The 20,200-nt window shown below is 45.3% G+C and overlaps 1 protein-coding gene across 4 annotated transcripts in view; it reads left to right on the top strand.

Annotated features, from left to right (window-relative positions):
• GAK (cyclin G associated kinase) overlaps window positions 1–19,125 on the top strand; it is a 96,795-nt gene extending 77,670 nt beyond the window's left edge. For all 4 annotated transcript variants that reach the window (XM_007672826.3, XM_007672827.3, XM_007672828.3 and 1 more), the window contains 6 exons: window positions 2,365–2,502; window positions 3,609–3,731; window positions 6,819–7,040; window positions 8,007–8,155; window positions 10,163–10,339; window positions 12,411–19,125. In XM_007672826.3, the coding sequence (XP_007671016.1) occupies window positions 2,365–2,502; window positions 3,609–3,731; window positions 6,819–7,040; window positions 8,007–8,155; window positions 10,163–10,339; window positions 12,411–12,512 (911 nt within the window). In that variant the 3' untranslated portion in view covers window positions 12,513–19,125. The remainder of the gene's footprint in view (window positions 1–2,364; window positions 2,503–3,608; window positions 3,732–6,818; window positions 7,041–8,006; window positions 8,156–10,162; window positions 10,340–12,410) is intronic.
• The last annotated feature ends 1,075 nt before the right edge of the window (window positions 19,126–20,200 follow it).

Raw genomic sequence — 20,200 nt, 5'->3', positions numbered from 1 at the left:
TGTCGTGCCACACAGTAGGCACTCTGTACGTACTACTGATGAGTTTTGTGTAGTGAGCACTGTATTAAATGCGTCGGAGCTACAGCGTCCTTGAAGAACTCATAATCCAAAGGCAGACACAGCAGCGTGGGCTAGTGGATAGAGCCCGGTCTCGGGAGTCAGAAGGACCTGGGTTTTAATCTCAGCTCTGCCACTTGTCTGCTGTGTGACCATGAGCAGGTCACTTGATTTCTCTGGGCCTCAGTTCCCTCATCTGTAAAATAGAGATTAAGACTGTGAGCCCCACATGGGACGTGGACCGCGTCCAACCTGGCATCTGCCCCAATGCTTAGCATAGTGCCTGGCATATAAGCAGTGCTTAACAAATACCATTTTTTAAAGAATAAAAAAGCTGAGGGGCCTCCTGCTGCACCTGGTATCTACAGTGCCCACTTTGCTCACTCCCACCAGTTCTTGCTGAGCTCCTGCCCCTTCTCTCTGCAGTTTGACAATCCAGATTCCCGAGGGAGGTTAGAGTAAATCCTGCTGATGAAGGACTTACTCTGTTTTCCTACGGTTGCCTAGTAAGGGATTGGTTATTAGTTTCCTCTGCAGAGGACAGTTATTTTTATCCCAGTGAAGACCCCAAGGACTGCTATAGCGCGTTTCGACGACAGAAATGCAAATCGGGTAAGGACACAGCAGAGTCTGTTATTGAGAGGTCTGTGTGCCCAGACCCCAAACTGCATCTCTGCCCTAACCAACCGTCTCACAGTATATGCTGTTGAACACGAGAGGAGTGGGCAAGAGGGTGTAAAGGACTCAGCACAAAAGGCCAGAGCCGCTGGAAAATAATTCTAGTGCGTAGCCTGCAGAAGATAGGATGCTTCACACCTTGCATTCAAAATAGTCCCCAAGGTGTCCCTAGAAATTTGTCGCCTCATTTGAAATTTCCTCAGCTATACATTTCCTCGTCACAGAGAAGAAGTGTTGGTTGCATGCTCTATTTTGAAGACTCCTTTTTTCTCTCGGCCCAGGGACCATTTAAAATTTTAGCCTGCTGCCAGGTGATTTTTCTGGAAATGGTAGTCCATGAATGAGATGGGGGACTCAGATTACTATTCTGCCCATTCTGTCTTCAATCAGTCGTATTTATTGAGCACTTACTGTGTGCAGAGCACTGTCCTACGCTCTGTGGAGAGTACAGTACAACAGATTTAATATCCCTCTTTGTTCCTAGGCTTCCTATAATACAGAATGTTCCCGGGCTTCCAATAATACAGCTCCTGGCCCCATAAGACCCGTTTTGTGTAATTAGCAAGCCATCTTTTTGCTGTTTTATCAGCCCCTACCCAATCGTGCCTTCTCCTGCTAATACCCTCCTCTTCCTCCTCCAGTTTTCTGCTCCTCCTAATTCTTTCCTCTCCTTTCCCCTGACGGCCTACTACTTCCATCGACCCTCTGACTCCATCACTCTTTTTACCCTGCTTTTTAAACCATGACTGTAACTCCTGGAGTGGAGAGCAGCAAAAAAAGACTGCCCTTAGAGCTGGCTCCAAAAAAATCTCCCTGGTTTCTAAGATTTAACATTCCACCCTCCCAGTTTTTTCTATATTATTCTCCAAGTTTCCATACCCCCTATCGTCGTCACTTGCAAAAAAGAATCTTTTAGGTTAATAGAGAATCTTACGGCACACCATAAACCATTGCCTTTACTCGTGCTTTAGTTGGGCGGGTGCTGAATGTCTTTTAGGCAGTTCTTTGTTGACTGTTGATTAAAGAATGGATCATTGCTCTTCTACATTTACCCTGACTTTTGTCCTCACGCTGTCAGGTAGAGCATGAACTGGGGTTGGGGCCAAAATTGGGGTCTGGGGCCGGGGAGGGGCGGGGAAAATTTGTGTAGCCTAGATTGGGAGACCAATCTGGACTTGCTTCCGCTCCCAGAAAATGGATCCTGTAGGAGTAGATTCAGTCAGTGGGTTAAAGTGTTAAATAGTTAATACCTAAACCTAAAGGTCACAATTTATCAAAAGCAAATGCCACAAACCCTATCTAAAAGGTTGCCAGACTTGTCAAATATCAGAAAGAATTTTCAAATTCTGTTCACAAAGTGAAGGAAAGAATTGAGGGAGTGATCATTCTTGCCACTGTAGTGTGGGAATTCTAAATGCTTTTTTTGTGCCTGGAGATGACACCCTAGTGGGAATAATGAGAAAAGATTTGACCTCTTCCCAGACTTTCTTGGAAAAGTTATGATTGGGATAACACAACAAGTTGAAAACCAAAATTTAATTTTACACCTGCATTGGGTGAATAGCCCAAGAGATTTGTGCATGGAATATTAATCAAAATCATGTCACTGGACTGCTTTATTCCCCGCAGGAAACTTGTCTGTAGAGTCTACGAAAATTACCACTTCTGCAAGCCACCCTGACCTCTTGGGAGGATGGGATGCCTGGACAGATTCCTCCAGTGTTAACAATAAGGCAGTACCACAGCCTACCAAACCTGCATGTGAAGGTACAACACACACTTAGAAACCGATGCTGCAATTTTCATTTGGGCTGTAAAAAAAGAACTATTCATGTGTTTGCAATTTAACACAGATTTCCAAAATTGTACTGACAGGTATTGTTTACAACAGTAAGAGATGGTGTTGTTTTGAGGAATAAGTATCTGGGGATAGAGGGTTATAAGTAAATGAAGCAGGGTGGCCTAGTGGCTGGAGCACAGGCCTGAGAGTCAGAAGGACCTGGGTTCTAATCCTGGCTCTGCCATTTATCTGCATTGTGACCTGGGGCAAGTCACTTGACTTCTCCTTGCTTCACTTACCTCATCTCTAAAATGAGGATTAAGACTGTGAGCCCCATGTGGCACAAGGACTGTGTCCAACCCGATTTGCTTGTATCCACCCCAGGGCTTGAGTACAGTGTCTGGTACATAGTGCTTAACAAATGCCATAATAATAATAATTATTATTATTATGAGAGATATGGACCATATCCCACCTGGTTATCTTGTATCGACTCCATTGCTTAGTACGGTGCCTGACACATCGTAAGTACTTAACAGATACCATCTTAAAAAAAAAAATAAGTATCCTGGTGATACCTCAGGGGAGATTTGTCATGATTCTCTGGGGAAGCAAGCAAAATAGGGGGGGATTGAAGCCTCAAGGCGGTGTGGCAGCTGATTTCTTGGATTTGTTTTGAGAGCTTCTTGTCTACTGGGCCATGGTAAGTCTCTTAACTGTCCCTTTTTTTCTTCTCCCTGCCCCCCTGCCGCACCCCCAATGCACACCTATCAAGCCTCTGTGTAGGCTGGCTCAGGAAATGGCAGGGAGTGAGCTGCTATGGATACGGGTAGGCGAATACAAAGTGCTAACTGCCAAGGCTTTTCTGAGCTCCACCGCTTCTCTCACATGGAAGGGCTAGGAGCATTTGGACCAATTGTGGCCTTTCTGAATGAGTGACTTTATGGTGGGTGGGTATGTATGTGAGTTGGGAAAGACTGAAGTTGTTTAGAAAGTGCAGGAAAAGACAGAGAGGAGCAAGAGCGATGTATTGAATGCTACGTAAATTTGTTTAAGATTCCGTTCATAACTTTATCTGTTATGTCCACTTTAGGTTCACCTTTCTCCTCAGGAAGTCAGCAGCCAAGCGTATCTTCAGGCCCATCGTTCAGTCAGACCAAATCTCATGACTTTGACCCCTTTGCCGACCTTGCCACCATCAGTTCAGGTCTTCAAGGTGATTTAATCTGTCCAAATTCTGGTAATGAAAAAGCCACTGCCCGGTTTGAATTTTGTCCAACAGAGCATCTAAGATTCATTCATTCAATAGTATTTATTGAGCGCTTACTATGTGCAGAGCACTGTACTAAGCGCTTGGGATGAACAAGTCGGCAACAGATAGAGACAGTCCCTGCCGTTTGACGGGCTTACAGTCTAATCGGGGGAGACGGACAGACGAGAACAATGGCACTAAACAGCGTCAAGAGGAAGAACATCTCGTAAAAACAATGGCGACTAAATAGAATCGAGGCGATGTACAATTCATTAACAAAATAAATAGGGTAACGAAAATATATACAGTTGAGCGGACGAGTACAGTGCTGTGGGGATGGGAAGGGAGAGGTGGAGGAGCAGAGGGAAAAGGGGAAAATGAGGCTTTAGCTGCGGAGAGGTAAAGGGGGGATGGCAGAGGGAGTAGAGGGGGAAGAGGAGCTCAGTCTGGGAACGCCTCTTGGAGGAGGTGATTTTTAAGTAAGGTTTTGAAGAGGGAAAGAGAATCAGTTTGGCGGAGGTGAGGAGGGAGGGCGTTCCGGGACCGCGGGAGGACGTGACCCGGGGGTCGACGGCGGGATAGGCGAGACCGAGGGACGGCGAGGAGGTGGGCGGCAGAGGAGCGGAGCGTGCGGGGTGGGCGGTAGAAAGAGAGAAGGGAGGAGAGGTAGGAAGGGGCAAGGTGATGGAGAGCCTCGAAGCCTAGAGTGAGGAGTTTTTGTTTGGAGCGGAGGTCGATAGGCAACCACTGGAGTTGTTTAAGAAGGGGAGTGACATGCCCAGATCGTTTCTGCAGGAAGATGAGCCGGGCAGCAGAGTGAAAAATAGACCGGAGCGGGGCGAGAGAGGAGGAAGGGAGGTGAGAGAGAAGGCTGACACAGTAGTCTAGCCGGGACCCATACTCTCCTCAAACATAGTATAGCTGGAGGGGAGCCACAGATCTCATCTCCCTGATAGCCATCCAGTCCGGTAGCCATCTAGTCTTGGATGACACTGAGCCCAAAGAATGTTCCCAGGTTCCACCCTTTTAGGGATGGAAATGGCAGAAAGGAAGTTGAGTGGAGTAGTTATGGCCAGTATAGGACCCCAGCGGGCCCAGAATAAGTGACTGGTACATTGAGGAAAGGAGTTAGTAATAGCACCTAGACAACTGATTGGTTTGCGGACAGATCAGTCACTATCTGGATGGACACAGATGGGTAGACAAAATCTGTCTGTAGAGAACTCTAATTTATACCTATTGAGTGTGGGTTTGGTGTTTTTTTAACAAATTTTTCTGTACATTACTAAATGAAAATATATATTTCTCAAAGGTACCAGCAGGATATTCCATCACACTTTTAAAAGCATATCTGTCCTTTCAGTAGCGTGGCAGTCATGAAGGTGGTACGTAACAGGGCTTCGTAATAGGTCCAGGCTTCATCAATCTCTTCGACTCAGCAGCCTAACAGTAGACCGGAATGCTTCCAGTTCTGTGGGAATTGTTCCATCTCAGCAGGCTAGACGCAGAGTCAGAAGTCATCAGATTGGTAACCCGGGAGCTATTTGATGTTAAGTATTGCAAAGAGGCGATGAGACTGAGAAAGCAGATATGCCATTGATAGTAGCCCCGGATCTCCCAGCCGTATTGAAGGTTGGGCACTGCTACTGTTCAGTTAATTTCGTCTGAAGCTTGATGCCATCCACATTATTTTGAATTTCTTAGGTAGTAGAATTCACGGACCATTATTTTTGACACTGATTACTAAAGAAAATCTTCGGTCGTGCGTAGGATTTCTCTGAGAGCTGGTCCGCAACTTCACTTGTCTTCCACGTTTTTTGTTGTTGTTATTCCCCAGTCCTCATTGCACCTCTGAATCTTTAAGGCATTGCATAAACCTCTTCTGCATATATCTACAGTCACAGCACACTAGGAACTCCTGAATGACAAAATCAAAGTCTCTTTTGAGTTTGAGTTTCTCAAGGGGTCAGAAAACATTAACTCTAGCTCCCAGGCCTCCTGTGACTTCGTTAAAAATATAGGTATATAATATAGATTGAGCAAAATAATCCTCTTTACTCATATTGGGGAATTCACTCCTTGGTTTTGGATTTGAGTTGTATATTGTGATTTTTGACTAAGCGATTGGTTGTATTGAGTGCCGACACCATACGAAGCACGTGGAAGGGTGCGATAGAGTTAGTAGACACGATCCCTACCCGCAAGGATCTTAGAATCTAGCCGCAGAGGTTAGACACCAAAATAAATGACAGGTAGAGGAAAGCAGCAGAGTTTAAAGATGTGTTTATAAGTGCAAAGGAGGAGAGGGGAGTGCCCAAGTGCTTAGGTGACACGGAAGTGGTGAAGTGGCAAAAGGAGGGAAATAGGTTGGGGAGGTGAGATGAATCAAGGAAAAGGAAAAGTAAAAGCCAGGTAGTATCATGCTGAAGGTGGGATTTTCCCCAAACCCCAAGCAAAAAGTCTTGTCATTAGCACCTTAGTACATAGTAAACCCCTTTCTCAGGATCACACCCGGAGAGTTTCCGGTACTCTGCCAGTCTCGGCTACTGGGGACAGAGTCAAGCGGAGGCATACCCATTCCATTCCTAGCTTGGGCAGTGGCTAGCAAGTGGAAGGTAATCTGCTACAAATCAAAACTCGCCTGTGCTGGGCAGCAGCGGTGTGGTAGAGTCGAGGGTGGAGACTCAAGTTTATTGCACAGAAGAAGGCGATGATCAACCACTTCCGTATTTTTTACCAAGAAAACTCTACAGATAAACTACCAGAACGATTGCAGGTGGAGTTGGGGCGTTCTGGGAGCGATGTGTCCAGGGAGTCGCTGTGGTTCGGAGACGACTCGACAGCATAAATACCATAATCAAAGGGATTGTCGGTTGCCCGTCAGTTTTGTTGTCTTCAGACTGGCAGGGCATGTATGCATCTTTGATTCTGAAAACCTATTCGTGTCAACTCGTTGGAAACTATTCGTGACCAAATTGTTCCAGACAAGTTAACCAGTACGCGAGAAGTTGTGGAAATTGAGTCTTATTGCCAATGCACTGTTTCTTCTAGGCCCTTCTGGTGGATTTTCACCTGGTGGATTTGCTCAGAAAGCCCCTCAGAAAGGAGGGGGACAGTGGCATTCCAGCAGGCCGTCGACTTCCGGCACATCGTGGCAGCCCCCGAGCAAATCCCAGCAAGCTAAACCTTCCACGCCCTCTAAACTTAATTATTCCATGAACTTCAGTGTTATTGGAGGGCGAGAAGAGAGGGGTATCAGAGCTCCCGGTTTTGGTAAGTTCCAGCTGTGTGAAAGCTGTCTGTTATCACCGAGAACGCAATTCGCCTCAATTCTCCGTGCCTTCGGGAGGGCATGATCGGTTCACCATCTTAGGCAGGCTGGGGCCTGCTCCCAGAACATGGTCTGGTCACCCCTGGAGATATGCCTCCGGTATCACGAGGACCGAGAGGGGCTGAAATTCAGCCTATGCAGACGTTGCAAACTCCACGCAGGCCTCTGACCCAGCGTGCATTTCTGAGAAGCAGCGTGGCTCAGTGGAAAGAGCCCGGGCTTGGGAGTCAGAGGTCATGGGTTCGAATCCCGGCTCTGTCACTTGTCAGCAGTGTGACTATGGGCAAGTCACTTCTCTGTGCCTCACTTACCTCATCTGTAAAATGGGGATTAAGACCCTGTATCTACCCCAGCACTTAGAACAGTGCTCTGCACATAGTAAGCGCTTAACAAATACCAACATTATTATTATTACTTCCTCCAAAAAAAGGCAAGGTGGCCTCTGGAAAATGCATTTGGCATACCAAGATCTATCTAGTGGACGGGAAGCCCTTGGTTTCATACCCAAGTGAATGGCAAACATCTAATCTGGCCCCTGGGTACTTTTGATCCCGGTGAATCACTGCCCTTCAAGAACATATTTTTTTTTTCCATGGGGCTTTTTACTTGAAAAAGATAATTTATTATGAGGAAAAGTTGTGAAGGTGAGCACTCTTCTCAGTTCTGCATTTTAAGACGAGTTTGCTGCTTTTGATGGCAGCGAAGTCTTTAGTGCACGATCATATGCATCCTTCAGCTGCTTCCCAGATTTGAAAGGGTGATCGCAGAGAAGCTGCTCCTGGACATTTAAAAGCATAATGGGAATCTCCCCGAGAAAAAATAGGGAAAATCGTTTGGGAAAGAGAAAACCACACCTTCCTTCACTTTGACAGACTTGCCCTCTTTTTGTCTTTTTTTTTTTCTTTTAGGTCAAAAGCCAAAAGTTTCAGAAAATGATTTTGAGGATCTGCTATCTAATCAAGGCTTTTCAGCTAAATCTGACAAAAAGGGACCAAAAACCATCGCAGAAATGAGGAAACAAGAAATGTCGAAAGATATGGATCCTCTCAAGCTAAAGGTTTGATATTTCAAAGCCATCCTTAAAAAAGCAAACTTAGGAGGAAGAGTTACTGAGATTTGTGTGTTATGGCTAAAAAAAAAAAAAAATGGTAGCCTGGTAAACAAAATTATGGATGTTTTTACCAATGCTGGAAAAAAAGTAGTCCCTAACCAATGCTCTATTGAGGGTGTTTAAGGTTCTTTCCAAGAGGTAAAATGTCTGTAGGTTTTACCAGAGAACTGGGTTGTGTTGCACAGTGAAAGTGTCTACATAGTGTGAGGAGCAGATGGTTTTGACTCTTAAGGAAGATGAAATGACCTGCCTGGTACCATCCAGCATTTATTCCTGCTCAAGTCTGCAACAGGCTGAAAATAGAGAAAAGGAACCTTGTGAATCCTTCTTGTATCTTCACTGCACTACTCTTTCCAGCTTCCTTTTAAACTTACGAAAGAGGACATGAAGGATCTTTGTGGTAGTCCTTCAGCGTTGTCTATCGTGCGTCTGGGGGATTGCCAATCATACCCCAAGGGTGAGGGCGACCCTCGGCCTGAGTGGGAGCTCACCTGAGACCACCCGGGCTAGCAGCAGGTTGTGAGGACAGGACTTGTTGGCGGTGGAGAAACTTCAAGTGCTTCCTTGTCAGGCAGACTGAAGTGTATTTCAGAGCTTCTGGATTATGGGTTAATGGCCCCCAACATTTGTTTAAAAACCGATCTCCAAGTAGCACCCTCACCCAGGCAGATAGAGCACAGGCCTGGGAGTCAGAAGGTCATGGGTTCTAATCCCAGCACCACCACTTGTCTGCTGTAAAACCTTGGGCAGATCACTTCACTTCTCTGGGCTTCAATTCCCTCAATCTGGAAAATGGGGATTAAGACTGTGAGCCCCTCGTGGAACAACCTGACTACTTTTATTTTCCCCAGTGCTTCAGTTAGTGCTTGGCACATAGTAAGCGCTTAACAAATACCATAATTGTTATTATTATTGTTAATGCTGGGAGCAATGAATGACTGGCCATCCACTCTTAATCCACTGTCCTGAAACAGGACATGCTTATTCACAGGAGATTTTAATGAGCCCTGTAGCGAACCTTTACTACAGGAGGAGTGGATTAGGGTTCATCTGACAATGGGTTTCTGCAAAATGAAAATAATTTCCTGGTTCAAAAATTCCGGTCAGATGAGCCATTTACATGTGTAATTTTTAGAATTTTTTTCCTCAGAAATCATAAAAATCCTTAATTGCCCCAATTAAAATGCTATTTCAATTGCCTATTTAAATGACATTTGTAACGATTTGGGAAAGTTCAAGATTGAGACCCCTTCCCTGTTGTATTTTGGAAAATGACCCTTTCCCAGAACAAGGCTCCAGAGGAGTTAAGTGACTTGCTCAAGGTCACCCTGCAAGCAGTTGACAGAGCCAGGATTAGAACCCAGACCTTCTGACTCTCAGGCCCGGGCTCTTTCCAGTAGGCCACGCTGCATTGCTCTTGGCTCTGTGACCTTTAATAGATATAATAAGAACATGAGCAAGAGAAACAGCACAGCCTAGTGGAAAGGGCACAGGCTTGGGAGGTTGAGGACCTGGATTCTAATCCTGACTCCCCCATTTGCCTGCTGGGCGACCTTGAGCCACTCACTTCGCTTCTTTGCGCCTCAGTTTCCTCTACTGTTAAATGGGGATTCAATGTCTGTTCTCCCTCCTCCTTAGACTGTGAGCCCCATGTGGGACAGGGTCTATGTCCAACCTGAATAACTTGGATCTACCCCAGTGCTTGACACACAAGTGCCTAACAGATACCAGAATCATCATCATCGGTGCACAGGGAATAAGAAAAGGCTGCTTTCACGGCCATAGGGTGCTCTTAGTCTCGGTTCGCATTTTGGGACGATCATGCCCCTTAACGGTCATCCTCGGGGGTAAGCAATATTGAGTGAAGTTCTGGAGTATCTTGGAAAGAAAGACTGCAGTTTTTAAAGGGGCTGCAAAAGGGTAAGCTAAATTTCTTAATGTTTCCTCTTCCAGCTTTTAGATTGGATTGAAGGAAAAGAAAGAAATATAAGAGCGTTAATTTCTACTCTTCACCTGGTGCTTTGGGAGGGGGAGAGTAGATGGAAACCAGTTGGCATGGCAGACTTAGTCACTCCCGAGCAAGTGAAGAAATACTATAGAAAGGCCGTGCTGGTAGTTCATCCAGATAAGGTGAGCTGTTCAGAGTTTACTCGGTGATGTTCGTGGGGCTGGTTGGCGGAACAGTTGTTGGGGTGGAATTTCTCCATTTTTACTTGTTTATCTGGCCACACGTAGCACAACCCTGTTGGAAAAGGGGCCCACGGGAAGCCAAGATCTTGGTACTTAAAGGATTTCCAGTTTTGAGAGGGGCGAAGGACAAATCATTTTTATTTTCCGTATTTGCCAGTTTTTTGAGTCGAGTAACACAAAGTCTACATTCACAATGCATTTCTACTTTGAATGTCAGTCGAATATTCCCAAATCCTAGAAGCGAACAGTGAGCTTTGCGAAAGGGCTCATTCAGCTCACAGGGCAAACCTTTTTCAGTAGTGGCAATTGTACTAAAATCTCACTACGCAGATGGAATGAGTTCTTGAAGCTGACGGACCTACCCGAGGGAGATGACTTTGATGCTGTCCATCAGCTGACCTTTTGAATCTCCAACAGAGGTGGGGAGGGGGTGAGAGGGAGTTAGATCCCGACCCCGCTGTTTGTCGGCTGTGTGACTTTCGGCAAGTCACTTAACTTCTCTGTGCCTCAGTTCCCTCATCTGTAAAATGGGGATTAAGACTGAGCCCCATGTGGGGCAACCTGATGACCTTGTATCTACCCCAGTGCTTAGAACAGTGCTTGGCACATAGTAAGCGCTTAACAAATACCATCATTATTATTATTACCACCACCCTACAACCCCCCCCACCCCACCCAGAGCCTTCAGCCCTTTACCAGACAGTAAAATGCCAGCCTGCTAACCATGCAGCTGAAACTAGACTCTGGAGTTCCTGGGCCTGGACCCCGACTCTTCCAGAACCGCTCTAGGACTTCTAGGGTCTACCCCAGAGAAGCCGGCTCCTTATCTTACCCGGTGGACCCCCTCCGTCCCCCCCCCCCAAAATATACAGTGGCTTCAAACAGGGTGCTCCAATGCTTAGCCTGTAGTACGTGCTTAATAAATGCCATACTTATTATTACAGTTATTTGAAAGGAATCTGAAAGAGGCTTTCTGAACTTCCCCCAGAATGGTCCTAAAAGACCTGGAAGCTGCCCTGGGCTTTTGCCTGACCCTCATAAAATTTCCAGCCGGTCTTCGGGGTGGTGGGAACCTACAAAGGACCCCATTGTCCCTCCAATAAAAACCACAGCAGGGTGGGGTAGTGACTTTCAGATCAGTGCTATGACTTCCTCCTCCAACAGAGTGAAATATTTTTCTTTCTCCCCCCTCTCCCTCCTGCCCCTTAAGGTCAGTTCCTTCCTGTCCCTTATTTGGGTCATTTCTCTCATGCCCTTTACTCTGTCTTTGCATTCCCGGAGGCAGATTTTTCCATTATTCTACACACACTTAAGGTCACATGTACAGGGTTGTGTGCTGCAAAATTACCACAAACTAGACTAGAGCGGTGGTTTGTGTGTATTTACAATTTTGCCCTATTAGCGAGCTTCAGGTAATTCAGGCAGTCGGTAAATATTTATCGACTGTGAGGGACGGGAGAAGATTCGGGGGGATGGGGAGGGGGGCGCACGCGCACCTAGCACTGTACAGGAGGTTGGAGTAAAGGGGCTGCCTCCATGACCAGGAGCAGAGAGGCTTTCAGTATGGAGTTCGATTCACGTCCTTTGACCGACACCTCTCTTTTCTTAAGAAGTGATAGGGAAGCACTGCAACTGAAGAGTAATTAGAGTCCACGTAGTGGGGCTTGGAAATCCCCACTTGGAATTTGGTCACTCTTAAGGATCAGGCCTGTTAGCAATCTCTTATCAGCTCAGAATTTCAGCGGTCTGAAAGGAGGGGGTCGCCTTCACGGGGAGTTGGGAGAGGCTTATCACGTGACCTTCTACGTCAGAATTGGTATGCGTTGCTGCTTTGTGCACATCCCTTTTATAGAGAATGGCTTTGTGCCCTAGCCGTTCGTGCCGCACTTCCAGAGCACTTGCACTGCGTTAGAAACTGGGGGGAGGGGGGAATCTGCCAGCGGTGAACCTGGAGTCCCAGGAAGCAAAGGGGGGCATGTATGTAATAAATTTGTTTGTTCTTCCTCCACAGGCCACAGGGCAGCCTTATGAACAGTATGCCAAAATGATCTTCATGGAATTAAATGATGCGTGGTCAGAATTTGAAAACCAGGGATCCAAAGCTCTCTTTTGAGACCTCGCTTTTTATGTTGCTCAGAATGCATTTGCAGCACAATGGAGTTTCGAGTGTTTTGTTGGATGCCTGAACTTAACTGAACACTTAAAACGCTTTGAGTGTAGGGAAGATGGTTGTATGCGTTTATCATGAAGTTTAAGGGTACAGCCTTATAGATTAGAGGTGTATTGTAGGATCTAAATGCCGCCCAATACACAGATGCATTTAATATACAGCCATTAGACATTTCAAAATCTAGTCTGATTTTTTTGGAAAACCAGTCCCAAACATATATATGATTTTCTATTCTTTCTTTTTGGTGTAATGGTCTAAGAAGAGTAAGCCATTCCAAAGCCACTGATTTTAGTTGTCGGGGCATAAAAGGAGCACAGTTCTATTTTGCTTTTCACTTATTTCCTTTAGTTTTGATTTTGACGTTTAGTGCCCATCAACTCATTGGAAATGATTTAGAGCCTTATAAACAAGTGAATTGGTTGAGCATATCATACGTTCTCGAATCTATAAAGGATGGAAATTTGCATCTGTTTTGTGTAATCAGGCTGATAAGTACTGTATATAATTAAAATATTTTATGATGACAACCTGTATTCCTGATCATAAATTGACAGTTGCTTAGCCAGAAGCTTCCAGTTATTGGAAACAGTGAGCTAGGGTTGTTGTCAAATTACATATCTTAACCCTTGGGGTGGGGAGAATTGCACATCGTATGGACAAACACGTATGTGCTTTTTTTTATAATGGAGGCTATTGCATGTTAAAATCTTTTGTGTTATTTATTGTAAACTTTCAGACCATAAATTCATGGCTAATGGTCATTTTTCTAGCCCGATGGATTGTAACTTGCTTGTGAGTTTTTTCAGTGGAATAATATGCCTTCAATTGGAGCTATGAATGCATTAATAGAAGAGGACAAAGAGGTTGTCATAGATTCCTGAAACTGACCTTGAAATGTGAACACAGTATAACTTACTGTAGTTTGATTTCTATTTGTCAATGAGTAAATTTTTTCATCACTAGCTATTTACCACTTTGTATAATTTCCTGGGTGGTTTTTTGTTTTGTCTCCTAATTGTGGAATCATGAATTTTATAATGATAAATGCAGCCTACTCGTTATACAGACCAATCCATATCATTGTCAGAATGTGGAATAGCAATAATTCATGACTCGCTGGACAATCTTTGCGTTCAGGAATTTATACCTTGGGAGTTTTAGGGAGGACGGCTAAATCCCAGACCAGTACGAGAACCAATGATGTGCTGAAACGTGGTAAAAAGCCTTTAAAATCCACATTTAAAATGATGTGAACCCACTGAATGGGTCGAGTGCAAATTATCATTAAATTGGAGGGTTCTACATTACAGATTTTTCTTGATTCTGCAAAAAGCTGTCTATCAAATAGAGACTCAGTACTTGGAACTATGCAGGTTTATTGGCCGCCTTTAGAAAAGAGCTGTAACTTAGAAAGGGAGCAAGGATGTAACTTTTTTGAGGTGAACTGCTTTTTTGTTTTTGTGTGTTGTGGGGGGGTTTTGTATCCGAGCACATACTTGAATTCCAATCCCAGCCTAAGAGGTTGCTCATGTAGGAGCTGCAACAGTGTAGTCTTTCAGTGAGTAAGTTCTGATTAAAACGTTAAAGACTAGCAAAAAAGGAAAAGCTAATCCAGTTCTGGTGTGGCCCGGGATAGATTTGGAGCTGGAGTAAGGTAAGGACAGTAGTAACCCTTCTCGTGCTTCAAATCTTTTAGGGCAATGTTCTTGGTATTTTTTTTTCCCCCACGTTATTTCCAGATGCAGCGTTCTGATTTTAAAAATCTGACTTTGAGGCTCAGGGGAGTCTGAGCAACTGACCTTTATTCCAGTCCTTCCTTGTACTAATCTGATTCAGCCTCATAGTGAGCTCCCTTCCAGAATATATAGAGCAGAACGTAGGTCACCTGGAAAGATCAGTGAGATCATGGTAAAAAAATAATGACGAAAAGTGAAGATGCTAGTAATAGTATAACGAGCGGCATTTCGCCCATGCTTTCTGTTCTCCAGGCGTAGTTACCGTTAACCTATTCTTAAAGGTGGGTTTGTCCTGAGGAATGAAACAGCCCCCGAAAATAGGCACTGGCCTCCTGGCTCACATACATGCGAGCTTGGTCCAACAGGTCGAAGGTGTATGAGATCCCTGAGGATCTGGGTGCTGGTTGAAACCCTACAGAAAAGTCCAGAGCTGCTTTTATTTTTTTGCCACTCTGAAAATTTAGTGACCAGCCCTTCCTGTATGCCCAAGGCACATGCTGTATTGACAGTCTTCTCAACTGTTTGATAGGAATCTACCCCCAAATAAAAGATCCCAGCTTGACTACAGCCTTGGTGTTTGTGGAACAGGATTCTACAGTTTTGGGGGGGGGGGGTGAATTGGGCAAAGAGCTAAGAAGTGTCCCTCCCCATGGGTGTCAGTGCTTGTGTTTCAGGTGTCTCGCAAGTGGCCCCGGTCCAAATTGGTCATTAAGACTCTCCTCTAAGTATTCCTTTCTCCATCCACCTTCCAAGAAGTTGGAGTAGGATCATGGCTAGGAAGTGCGTTGGGGCATGGGTAGAGGGGAAATAGACTGAATTGTTATTTGATAGGAATCATTCATCAGGAATTATTTATTAGAAGACATTGCCAAATAGACTTGAATTGTTTGTTCATTCAGTCAATTCGATCGCTTACAATAGTGTCTGCAGTTTTAATGTCCAGTATTTAGGTCCATTAAAACATTTATGAAGTGTCTTTATAAGTACACTCATTTCTGCCAGATGGTGGTTTTCAAAAAAGAATTCTGGCTAGACCGCAATTAGCGAACCCTCTTCTCACGGCGCAAGCCCGTTTGGGCTTGGCGTGGCACGTTATCGAAGAACTGGCTTGTGCTCTCGCCCGTGTACGTGTGCAGCAGCAGCAGAACGGGCGAGTCGTCCATCACCGGTTTTCCTGAAAGCGAGGCTTCGCCAGAACGCCTCCTTCTCATCTTAGAGCTAGGTCTATTGACACAAGAATTACAAAATGCTCAACCTCCTCTAGAGGTAATTGAAAACAGTATGAGAAAACAGATGCAAATAATGTTTGCCTGAGAAACCTAGCTGTTGGTGGAGAAGCGCAGTTTGAGACCTGCAGGTACAGTGTTGGATCTGATTCTCTTTAATATTCTTATTCGTGAGAAGCAGTCAGTCTTCACCGTATTGAAGATGGAGAGAAATTGTTTTGAATCATTAAGAAAGTCATTGAATACATTTCAAAGAGAAATTGGACTTGAGCAAGAGATCCCTCTGGGGAACCGGATCTTGAGGGAAGTTGGAAGAGCTCCAATATTTGAGTAATTCAGCTTTATTCTGGTCAAAACCCTGAAAAACAGTGCAGCAGAAAATCCTGTAATGAGCCAATTAGGAAAGCTGACTTCAATCATTTCAGCAATGAAAGAAGCCTCCCTGCTACTGTTTAGACATTTGCCCAACAGTCAACAAATGGGATGGAGTCATTGACCCGAAAATGATCCTATAGGAATGGGTGGCCGTACTCTTCTGTTTGGTTCAGCTTGTCACCATCCCTGGGCATGTGAATGGAGGTTGCAGGGCCAGCGAGAGTGGGGAGAATAGGATTTCCAGTTTGACAGGTCATCAACTCTCAAAGCAATGTGCGGGTTTGACTTCAGAGATCATACCTCGGCTGCATGGCGTAACCTACATGCAAAAAGGCATTGCTTCACTTTTCCAATGAGCACCAGCTGCTAACGTGAGATTGTGAGGTTTTACATTTTAGGAAAGCCTATCCGTTAACAGTGGGTGGAGGTTTTAAAATCGTAAAGCCATCTCTGGGTTTAAAATCCTTTTTTTTTTTTAAAAAAAAAAAAAAAGAACGTTCAAGTGAACCGAGTAACTGATAAAACGGCAGCAGCAATGAGGGATGATTTTGTTTATATCATTGCCTTATAGAGAGATGCTTAGCGGGGAGGATCATTTGAGGTGGAGAGGGGAGCCGGTGGTGGTCTCCCACTTTCCTACTTGGGGAGACTGAGGCCCAGAGCAATAGAAGTGACTTAGCCAAGACCCGAAAGAAACTTTTCCGTTGCTGTAACCGAGGTGAGGAGACGGCCTCTGGCCTAGTCAGGGAGCAGAAGCTGTGGGAGGGCTGATAATTGCAGAGGCAGTGGGCTACCTGTTGGTGTTTGGAAGAGGTAGGGTAATCAAGTCATCTGTTATTTGGCAGTTCTGACAGCCAGAGAAGCTGGGCCAGAAGCTGCAGGGTCTCGGAGATGTGTATCGCCACGTTCGCGATACGGGTACCGTAGCCAGGGTGTGGTCCAGATTGCAGTTAGAACAGTAGCGGCTGTTGGGGTGATGGATTAGGTGGAATTGTTTGCTTCCCTCCTTCCCACCCCCCTCCTCTCCCTCGGGAAACAGTGTGCCTAGATGAACAGACAGGCACATATGTAATTAGATTTTTGTATTGGTTAAAGATTCATTTTGTAACTTGCCTGGAAGCATTTTGTTTTAATCTCCTTACTTAATGATATTTGGGGGGGGGGGGGGGGGTCGATGTTATTCAACTGTGCTTCCCTTTGCAACAGAAAAGCTGCTTCCTTTGTGGAGGCTTCAGGGGTCCCCTTAGGGCTCGGGTCTCCCTTGACTCTTCCCTCCTTAGAGTGCCTTAGTCGTTACTAACGGTCCCGTCTTTTCAAGGCAAACTGAACATTGTGGATTTGGGGGTTGGGGGGGGGGGCAGACATTTTTGCCTCAGCATTTTGGAACCATTCGCGGGGCCCCTGTTCGTGAGGTCCATGTGACCAGCACCACACGATTTGCTCTTTTCAGTTAGGTCACTCTATCCCTAAGCCAGGTGATCTAGTTGTGATACAGGCTCCTCAGTGCACGAAGATCGGTTCCTGAGATCCCATAGAGACCAAGGTATCTTGTCAGGATTCTAGGGCTTCCGGGAGGGCAAAGCCAAGAACAAGGCAAGTCAGCCAAGAGGTGTGCTGATGTCCCAGCTCCTGCGATCGATCGGGGCAGAGGCAGCATCAACCTCCCCCCGGGAGCACCAGGGCAAGTAACCCAATCGAGACCTTGGGTTTGCTTGTCGTGTGGTTCCTGGGCATCAGTTCATGCCGTAGATGGGAAAGATTTTGCATCTGCCTCTCGTAAGCATTCGATCTGTGCTTACTTTTGAAGTACCCATCAAACAGAAATCGATTGCTCCCTTCCAAGGGCATGCCTGATGCCCAGCATAAATACCTCAGTTTTTGGAAATGTATTATTTGCATAAAAATTTTTATTAGAAGTTTAGAAGATGAGTGTTTATTATTCTCGAATGTATCACGGGCTGTGTTAGTGATGTAATCAGTGTGTTTTTTTTCTTTTGTCAATTCCGAATGCTACTTTCCTCCTCACCGGAGCCTAATCAAAGATGTTTTCTGCCCTTCTGTTACCAATCCTTAAACTATGGCCGACACAAAAATGATCAAAATGCAGATAGGAAGGTTGTGGACCCATGAACGTTGTCCACTTGAAACAACTCCAGCAGTGATTAGGGGAGCCACATTGATCGATCGGCGGGAGACGTGATCGGAGCCGACGTGTCAGGCAAAAGGGCTATTGGTGTCTGACAACCATCTCGCTTTAAGGGGAAGAAAATGCAGATGAGAGGAGAGGGTGTTAAAAATTCTGGGGATACCTGAACTTATTCTCAGATTTGTGTATGGTTTATGTATTTTTTGCATTTAAAGATAGTTGTATGGTAAGCATCATCGAGGTGAAATGAAACCAAAATCTTAATAGACTCCATCATTGCTACCCGAAAAGAAAAGCTCAAGCAGAGTATCCAGATCTTGTTTCCTTACTGAATGGACTCGTGGTTCTACCCATTGACCAAATGAAGGTGCCTTGTTAAGGCTTTTAGGTTCTAAGCTCCCCGATGAGACATCTTCTTCCAGGTGGTAGCAAGGAAAATGGGCTCTTCTGTGAGTACTGCTGACGTTACTTGATCTGAAGTATTTTGTTTTTTTTTTGATTGTGAAGCCTTTGCATTCCTTTCCCTAGACCGATCGCCACAGATCCTGCCAACCTGGTATAGTGCTAGTCCTTGTATGTTAGAAATCGGCACTCCAGAACTATGTAGGTATATGTGTTATGAAGGAAACGTTTCGTGTGTAGGTTTTTATAATGTTCATACATTCTTTTCTCCAAAATGTGACTTATTTATGTTCCATAGGATACCAAATCAGATTAGTTGCATTGTGAACACTTGAGAAATGTTTACATTCAGTTGAATGTATATTTGCAATTCAGACTGTAAATGCTGAGTTCTGGCTAATTATGTTGAGAAATGTTAACATACTAATAATGTTTTCTCTGTAGTTTCTATATCTGTGATTTTGGTTTTTTGGTTTTTTCCCCCCGGGTGATTGCTTGAATGGGAGACGTGTCTTATTCTGGACCTCGTCAGGCATTGCTCTGTATTCACTTTGCTATTGTCAAAATATATAAATATTTATGTGTATATAAAAATTAAAAACGAGAAATGAGATGACTAGTCTATTTGCTTTCTTGGCATAATGTCAGTTAATAAAAGTTAAGCTTTGAAATGTCTTGTGCACCGAATGATCAATTGAGAAGTCATCCTTGAAACTTTGTTATAAGTAATTGGGTTTTTTGAGGTCACTTAACGGTGGTAGTAAGCGCTTTCTATGTGTCGAGCGCTGTTCTAAGCACTGGGGTGGACACAAGCTGATCGAGTTGGACACAGTGTTTGTCCCATATGGGGCTCACACTCATAATTGAGGCACAGAGAAGCCAAGTGACTTGCCCAAGGTCACCCAGCAGACAAGTGGCCGAGCCGGGATTAGAACCTATGACCTTCTGATTCCCGGGCCCGTGCTCCCTATCTGAGCAGCGCCTTTTTAATGTGCCAATCAGTTGATCATATCGAGCGCCTACTGTGTGCCGAGCGCCATACTAAGCGCTCGGCAGAGTACAGTATAGCAGAGTTGATAGACACATTCCCTGCCCACGACAAGCTTACGGTCCAGCGGATTACATGTGGAAAATGTCCAGAAACACACATTGCAAGATGGCCGCGTTCAGGCTGTGGCCAAAAAACAGGAAATCTCTGGGTTATGCTCTTCTCAACAGCAGGCGGTCTCTGTGGCTTCAGGCACTCCAGAAGCCATTGTTCAGTGAGACCGCTCACATCTGGGGTCCAAATCACGGCGGGAGGGCTTCCCTTCTGAGCCAGTAACCGGACGTCTGTATGGCAGAAGCTCTTGATGTCCTCACACGATTCCGAAGCTTCGTACTCTGACCCGGGGGGGCACTGATGCCGAAGGATCGGAAAAACTCAGCACAATTCCGAAGTCTTCACCTAATCGCTGGTAGTTACTGAAGGCCACTTAGGAGAGTACGATTCCCCAGACATACACTCCCTGCCTACGAGGAGCTTACGGTCTAGAGGGGGAGGCGGACATTAAAATAAATTACAGATACGAACTGAAGTGCCGGCGGGGGGTTTGAGGGCGGGGTGAATATCAAGTACTTCAAGGGTACAACGGATTAGAGAAGCAGCGTGGCTCACTGGAAAGAGCACGGGCTTTGAAGTCAGAGGTCATGGGTTCGAACCCCGGCTCTGCCTCTTGCCAGCTGTGTGACTTTGGGCAAGTCACT

This window comes from Ornithorhynchus anatinus, chromosome X3, assembly GCF_004115215.2.
Source record: "Ornithorhynchus anatinus isolate Pmale09 chromosome X3, mOrnAna1.pri.v4, whole genome shotgun sequence".
Taxonomy (NCBI): Eukaryota; Metazoa; Chordata; class Mammalia; order Monotremata; family Ornithorhynchidae; genus Ornithorhynchus; species Ornithorhynchus anatinus.
Note: the sequence above shows the minus strand (reverse complement) of the source record. Positions and strands in the feature narration are given on the sequence as shown.